This window comes from Lolium rigidum, chromosome 6, assembly GCF_022539505.1.
Source record: "Lolium rigidum isolate FL_2022 chromosome 6, APGP_CSIRO_Lrig_0.1, whole genome shotgun sequence".
Classification (NCBI taxonomy): domain Eukaryota; kingdom Viridiplantae; phylum Streptophyta; class Magnoliopsida; order Poales; family Poaceae; genus Lolium; species Lolium rigidum.
In genome coordinates, this window is record NC_061513.1 from 337,500,421 (window position 1) to 337,508,349 (window position 7,929).

At 46.5% G+C, this 7,929-nt stretch overlaps 2 protein-coding genes across 2 annotated transcripts; both read right to left on the reverse strand.

The window, feature by feature from the left end:
* Positions 1 to 4,490: 4,490 nt before the first annotated feature.
* LOC124666789 lies at positions 4,491 to 6,148 on the reverse strand. Its single transcript, XM_047204117.1, has 2 exons — positions 5,952 to 6,148; positions 4,491 to 5,496 (listed from the first exon to the last, which is right to left on the reverse strand). The coding sequence occupies exon 2, from the start codon at positions 5,456 to 5,458 to the stop codon at positions 4,556 to 4,558; it is 903 nt and encodes a 300-aa protein (XP_047060073.1). The 5' UTR covers positions 5,459 to 5,496; positions 5,952 to 6,148; the 3' UTR covers positions 4,491 to 4,555.
* LOC124664865 lies at positions 5,854 to 7,259 on the reverse strand. Its single transcript, XM_047202290.1, has 4 exons — positions 7,150 to 7,259; positions 6,142 to 7,029; positions 5,988 to 6,051; positions 5,854 to 5,893 (listed from the first exon to the last, which is right to left on the reverse strand). The coding sequence occupies exons 2-4, from the start codon at positions 7,022 to 7,024 to the stop codon at positions 5,854 to 5,856; spliced, it is 987 nt and encodes a 328-aa protein (XP_047058246.1). The 5' UTR covers positions 7,025 to 7,029; positions 7,150 to 7,259.
* Between the last annotated feature and the right edge of the window lie 670 nt (positions 7,260 to 7,929).

The following is a 7,929-nucleotide window of genomic DNA, read 5'->3' on the forward strand; positions in this document are numbered from 1 at the left end:
CGAAGACCCAGGGGCCTATTTTTCCACGGAGCTTCCAGAAGACCGAAGAACATACGAAGTGGGGCCACGAGGTGGCGACACCACGTGGCGGCGCGGCCCGGGGGGCCCGCGCCGCCCTATGGTGTGGCCCCCTCGTCTGGCCCCCGACTCTGCCCTTCCGCCTACTTAAAGCCTCCGTCGCGAAACCCCTGATGCGGAAAAACCACGATACGGAAAACCTTCCAGAGACGCCGCTGCCGCCGATCCCATCTCGGGGGATTCTGGAGATCTCCTCCGGCACCCTGCCGGAGAGGGGATTCATCTCCCGGAGGACTCTACACCGCCATGGTCGCCTCCGGAGTGATGAGTGAGTAGTTCACCCCTGGACTATGGGTCCATAGCGGTAGCTAGATGGTTGTCTTCTCCTCATTGTGCTTCATTGTTGGATCTTGTGAGCTGCCTAACATGATCAAGATCATCTATCTGTAATTCTATATGTTGTGTTTGTCGGGATCCGATGGATAGAGAATACCATGTCATGTTAATTATCAAGTTATTACATATGTGTTGTTTATGATCTTGCATGCTCTCCGTTACTAGTAGAGGCTCTAGCCAAGTTTTTACTTTTAACTCCAAGAGGGAGTATTTATGCTCGATAGTGGGTTCATGCCCGCATTGACACCGGGACGGTGACGAGAAAGTTCTAAGGTTGTGTTGTGCTTGTTGCCACTAGGGATAAAACATTGGCGCTATGTCCGAGGATGTAGTTGTTGATTACATTATGCACCATACTTAATGCAATTGTCTGTTGCTTTGCAACTTAATATCGGAGGGGGTTCGGATGATAACCTCGAAGGTGGACTTTTTAGGCATAGATGCAGTTGGATGGCGGTCTATGTACTTTGTCGTAATGCCCAATTAAATCTCACTATACTTATCATGTCATGTATGTGCATTGTTATGCCCTCTCTATTTGTCAATTGCCCGACTGTAATTTGTTCACCCAACATGCTTTTATCTTATGGGAGAGACACCTCTAGTTAGCTCGTGGACCCCGGTCCATTCTTTAATACTTGAAATACAAATCTGCTGCAATACTTGTTTTTACTATTTTCTCTGCAAACAATCATCTTCCACACAATACGGTTAATCCTTTGTTACAGCAAGCCGGTGAGATTGACAACCTCACTTGTTTCGTTGGGGCAAAGTACTTTGGTTGTGTTGTGCAGGTTCCACGTTGGCGCCGGAATCTCCGGTGTTGCGCCGCACTACATCCCGCCGCCATCAACCTTCAACGTGCTTCTTGGCTCCTCCTGGTTCGATAAACCTTGGTTTCTTTCTGAGGGAAAACTTGCTGCTGTGCGCATCATACCTTCCTCTTGGGGTTGCCCAACGAACGTGTGAAATACACGCCATCAGACACAAATGGCATAGTGGTTGGCTCAAGTATTTTGGATGCATGAGAAGTATTCCCTCTCGATACAAGGTTTAGGCTAGCAAGGTTATTTGAAACAAACACAAGGATGAACGGTGCAGCAAAACTCACATAAAAGACATATTGTAAACACTATAAGACTCCACACCGTCTTCCTTGTTGTTCAAAACTCAATACTAGATGTTATCTAGACACTAGAGAAACCAAATATGCAAACCAAATTAGCAAGCTCTAAGTGTTTCTTCATTAATGGGTGCAAAGTATATGATGCAAGAGCTTAAACATGAGCACAACAATTGCCAAGTATCAAATTATCCAAGACATTTTAGAATTACTACATGTAGTATTTTCCAATTCCAACCATATAACAATTTAACGAAGAAGAAACTTCGCCATGAACACTAAAAGATAAAGCGAAGAACACATGTGTTCATATGAACCAGCGGAGCGTGTCTCTCTCCCACACAAGCATTTATTCAAACAAAAACAAAAACAAAAACAAACAGACGCTCCAAGTAAAGTACATAAGATGTGGCCGAATAAAAATATAGTTTCAAGAGAAGGAACCTGATAATGTTGTCGATGAAGAAGGGGATGCCTTGGGCATCCCCAAGCTTAGATGCTTGAGTCTTCTTGAAATATGCAGGGGTGAACCACCGGGGCATCCCCAAGCTTAGACTTTTCACTCTTCTTGATCATAGTATATCATCCTCCTCTCTTGACCCTTGAAAACTTCCTCCACACCAAACTCGAAACAACTCATTAGAGGGTTAGTGAATAATAAAAATTAACATGTTCAGAGGTGACACAATCATTCTTAACACTTCTGGACATTGCATAAAGCTACTGGACATTAATGGATCAAAGAAATTCATCCAACATAGCAAAAGAGGCAATGCGAAATAAAAGGCAGAATCTGTCAAAACAGAACAGTCCGTAAAGATGGATTTTATTAGGCCACCAGACTTGCTCAAACGAAAATGCCCAAATTGAATGAAAGTTGCGTACATATCTGAGGATCACGCACGTAAATTGGCTTAATTTTCTGAGCTACCTACAGGGAGATAGACCCAGATTCGTGACAGCAAAGAAATCTGGAACTGCGCAGTAATCCAAATCTAGTACTTACTTTTCTATCAAAGACTTTACTTGGCACAACAAAACACAAAACTAAGATAAGGAGAGGTTGCTACAGTAGTAAACAACTTCCAAGACACAAAATAAAAACAAAGTACTGTAGCAAAATAACACATGGGTTATCTCCCAAGAAGTTCTTTCTTTATAGCCATTAAGATGGGCTCAGCGGTGTCGATGGAGAAGCCTTCCGGGGCACTTCTCCGCTCCGGCAGGGTGCCGAAACAGAGACTCCTGTCCCCCAGATCTTGGCTTCGCGATGGCGGCGGCTCTGGAAGGTTTCTGTGGGTTTCGTTCTTCGTAATAGGGTTTTCGCGACGGAGGCTTTAAATAGGCGGAAGGGCAGCCTCGGAGGGTCGAAGAGGCGGCGGCACCATAGGGCGGTGCGGCCAGGGCCTGGGCCGCGCCGGCCTATGGTCTGGGGGCCCAGTGCCCCCTCTCTGGCGGTTCTCGGGTGTTCTGGATGCTTCCGGTGAAAATAGGAACCTGGGTCTTGATTTCGTCTGATTCCGAGAATATTTCGTTACTAGGATTTCTGAAACCAAAAACAGCAGAAAACAGGAACTGGCACTTCGACATCTTGTTAATAAGTTAGTTCCAGAAAATGCATAAATATGACATATAATGTGTACAAAACATGTAGATATCATCAATAATGTGGCATGGAACATAAGAAATTATCGATACGTCGGAGACGTATCAGCCTCCAAGAAATTCTCTTCTTCCGACTTTCATCATGGATCCATAGTCACTTGATGTCAACACAGAAAAAGAGCTTCGCGCTGCTCCCTCCAGAACCAATCGGTCGGAATAAAAACATGGGTGTACACGACCGAATACCTCCGATCCAGCAAACTCCATGCAAAAGCACTGTTACATTCGCCGGCGGAGCCTTCCGGCAACACTCCGGCCAGATCACGAGTCCAGGCCTCCGGTAGGTCCTCCTCTTCACGCAAGAGAGGCCCTAGGACCGCCGCCTTTATTCAGGTCGGACCCCCACGTCGGCGACCATCCTGGGCTGGCCACTCCAGCCCTCCAACGGCGACACCATCGCCGGCTTCCAAGCTCCTCCATCTCGCCGCCGGAACACGGTGATAGATCAAAAGATCCACCACCACCAACCGCAGGCCGATCCTCTCCGGCGAAGAAGAGGGTCACCACCACCGTCGAACCCAATGCTGCTGCCTCGGGCGTCCTCGTACCGCGGGAGAAGCCCAAGATCATCGCCCCTCACCGGCGAGAGGCGGAGGAAAAGGCGCTGTCCGCCTCCACCAGCCACCACCGCTGGCATGCCGCCGATGGGAGGCGGGGAGGCCGCAGCCCACAGCTGGATCGTCCCCGGGAGGACCGCCGCCGCCCCTCCATCCTCGTCCGACCGCCGCCGCCCCAGGAGGCGGAAGGGCCGCCGCCGCGTGAGAGACTCCTTGGCCGCCGTTCCCGACGCGTCACGAGGGAAGGCCTCCGCCGCCACCACGCCCCGAGATCTTTGCCCCGGCGGCGCTGCCGGCGACGGCGGCGGGAGGGTTGGGAGGCTGGGTGCGGGAGGCTAGGGTTGGGGGCTGGGTTCGTCCATGGTCGCAGATGGGCGGCGGCGGCGGGAGGGTTGGGAGGCTGGGTGCGGGAGGCTAGGGTTGGGGGCTGGGTTCGTCCATGGTCGCAGATGTCCTACTACAGTACTTAAAAACTTGTTAGCTATCACTTGCCATGAGCGCATGACCGTATCTGAGTAGCCCGAGCGAAGCGTTCAGACGCACTTGCCGATACATTTGCAGTGGCGGACCTACAAAAGAAATCTTGGGCGGGCCAAGCTAAAGAAAAACACAAAGAATTATAAATCTAAGCCATATACATTTGTTGATTTGTAGGCAACTAGGAATTAGTCAATATACTGCATATATTTGACCCATCAGATCATATATATACGAGAAGTACCCCAAAACAAAATAAAGCAGGCCAAATTTCAAGGTTCAGCTTGGTCATAAGGTATGGACACATGGAGTTGCATAACTACAGATCTGCTTTCCGATTCTTTTTCCTAAAATCTTCAATGACATCTTCATAGCTGTAGGTCTCCAAAATTTCACACTCTATATTCACTAACAGACTATTTGCAAGATAGTCGTCTTCCATCTTATTGCGCAACCTTGTTTTGATGATCTTCATACTAGAAAAGGCACGTTCCGCACTCGCTGTTGAAACTGGAAGAGTAATGAGCAATCGGAGTAACCTTTCAACCAAATTAAAGATAGCATGTCTTCCTGTCTCCACAAGGCATTGACAAAGACTGATTAAGGTTGATTTGTTTTTCAACTCTTCATCCTTGGAAGCATCCGAAACAAAATGTTTTAGTTGAAGTTGCAATCCATAAATATCTTGTTGGGTGAAATCTGCTGGGTAGTACTTTTTCACCATCTCACATATATCACTGGCTTTGAATCCTCTAAATTTGTTTCTAGGAATGAAGGTAGCACTAGTAGATAAAAGATCCATTACCTTCTCATTGAACCTGCGGTTTATTTCAAATAGTTGAGTATCCAATGTTGCCCGAAATAGTTCCACACGAAAGTAATGCTCCTTGGTGAACTGATCAGGCTGATTGCGTGCACGACCACCCCGCATGATGTAAATTTCTTCGAAGTTAGGAATCTCAACGGAATGCTTTCCACAAAATTCAACAACCATGGTAATAAATTCTTCATAGCCATCATCTGATCTCAACTGTTGAAGACACTCTTTTGTTGAAGACACTAGACGAATAGCATTCACAATATGCTGTGACTTTTTCTGTAAAGCTTGGCCAAGCAATTCTGTTATATCAAATATTTCCTTCATCAAACATAAGGTAAATACGAACTCATAAGAGGACATGTAGCTGAAACAAGTATCTGCATCTCCACGAAGTGAACCCATTGATCGATCAGCAGCAATATCTTGGACAATAGAGTAAACAACACCAAACATCTCCATCAGGCTGTAAACTGAACCAAAATGAGAACCCCACCTTGTGTCTCCTGGTCGCTTAAGTGAGCGGATCTGGTTTGCCCCTTGACCTGTCTCGACGCTAGCATTAGCAATTGCAATTTCTAGTTCATCTAGTTGGGCTTTATGGAGCTCGTCATGGCGCTTTGAAGAGGAGTCAACAGTGTTTATGATGAAGACTAATTTCTGAAAAAACTGAGAGACAGAAACAACTTCTTTGGAAGCATCAACTAGAGCAAGTTGCAAGCGGTGGGCATAACAATGAACATAATAGGCATATGGGCATTCTTGGAGGAAAAGAGCTTGCAGTCCATTCAAGTCACCTCTCATGTTGCTGGCCCCGTCATAACCTTGTCCTCGAAGATTCTGAATGTCAAAACCATGTGTAGATAAAACAGCGGTTAATTCATCTTTAAGTGTCAAAGACTTTGTGTTTGCTACATGTATCAAGTCAAAGAACCTCTCTTGCAGAATACCACCTTTATCAACAAATCTGAGAACTATGGCCATTTGCTCTCTCTTTGCTACATCACATGTCTCATCCACTAAAATGGAAAACTTAGAATCCCCGATTTCAGCTCGGACATGCTTCCTAATTTTACATGCAAACATACTCAAGAGCTCTTTCTGGATTTTGGGGCGATGTGTATTTTGAATTATACGGAGCATTCCCCCCACCACTTTGGCAATCTCGGGGTTAAATTCTGCAAGAAGATCCACTATTTCAAGAAAGTTTCCTTTGTTCTTTGACTGGGGTCTCTCATCATGCCCTCTAAAAGCACACGCTTGGAAGGTGAGCCACTTAACAGCTGCAATTGAGACTTTCAGCCGCAAACGGTTTCTTTCTACTTTCTCCTTGTCCTTCACCACAATGACATTTTCAATGTGGCATGGTTGATTCAGTAAAGCTTGACAATCTGCGGCTGCGTTGTGGTGTGATGAGCATGGTCCAGAACCTATGTGTTTTAAAAATGCACAATGCTTCCCACAATTAACCCTCTTCCAGTTATCAAATCCATTAACTGTAAAGACATGAGAACCACCTCGTGTGTTTTCCTTTTTGGCAGAGACAAAGCAAAACAAACAATATGCACGATGTTTGTCCTGTGAGTACTCTAGCCATGAGGGAAATTGACCAAACCAATTGTACTTGAAGCTGCGTTGATGCCCCTTTTCACCTGAAGGTTCATAGTGTTCTAGATGGGGTTGCATAGGACCCAACATCAGATATGCTCGGCGGACAGCATCTCTCTGGTCCGGTGGATACTGCCAAATCTGCGGGCGTAATCCTGGGTCTCTCTGCAAGAAATCAATACCTTCAAACATAACAGCTTCATTTGACTGATTTTCATCTTTATTGTGTGGTGCCGGATGTTGTAATTCAAGCAAAGGTAATGGATGATCAGCTAGTACAGACTGGTCTTCCTCAACTTCATTTGCCTCGTCTCTTTTTCTTTTGAAAACTAGATCAATTCTTCTCTGATTGACCTTGCTCATGGTGCCTAAATTTCATTTGTAAACAAACAAAAAATTTGATTATTCAGGGTACCAAATTGTAGTTTAATTTTGCAGTGAAGAGATTTGTTGTGAAGACTGAACAGATTGGGGGAAAACTGAATTACCGTCAGTTTTGCAGCTGCCTTGCCTGGGAGAAATTGGAGTAGTTGATGGTTGTGCCAACGCCGGATGATCGGATCGCCGCCGCCCGCCGGCAGCCTGGCCGTTTCCGGCCACCGTTTGCTCGCCTAGGGCTTGGTCGCGTGGCCGGCGTGGGGCTTGATGGCTTGTGGTGCCCGCTGCTGCTGGATGGTGGTCGCCAAATTGAGTCGCTTCGGCCGTCCGGCGGCCACCTCCACGCTCAGTCACCGGCGGTACCGCGGTAGGTCGACCGGCGGCAGGCATGGACAGCATCACAGGCTCACAGCAATACGGCATCGTGTACGTCTGTATGTAGGGTGTCAAGGTGGGATCCCACTGGGATGTCATTTTGTACTACGTAGTTCAAATTTTGATGCTAAAATTTGTACTAGAAAAATCAAATTATACTACAAGTGGGACAAAAGTGGGATCCCACTTGACACCCTTATCTGTATGACCACCAGCGAACATGGAGACAGGGAGTAGACTGGGCTGGATTAATGGGCTTCACACATGGAGGCATAGGCATAATTTTTTTTCCCACTTTTGGGCTGGGCGGGCCATGGCCCGGGTTTGCCCTCACATAGGTCTGCCAGTGCAGCCCCCAGCTTTGGACAGAGTCATCTAATAAAAAATACTCCCTCTGTCCATAAAAAGATATCTTAAATTTGTCCAAATTCCAATATATCTATACACTAAATAGTATCTACATACATCCAAATTTAAACAAATCTAAGACATACTTTTATGGACAGAGGTAGTAT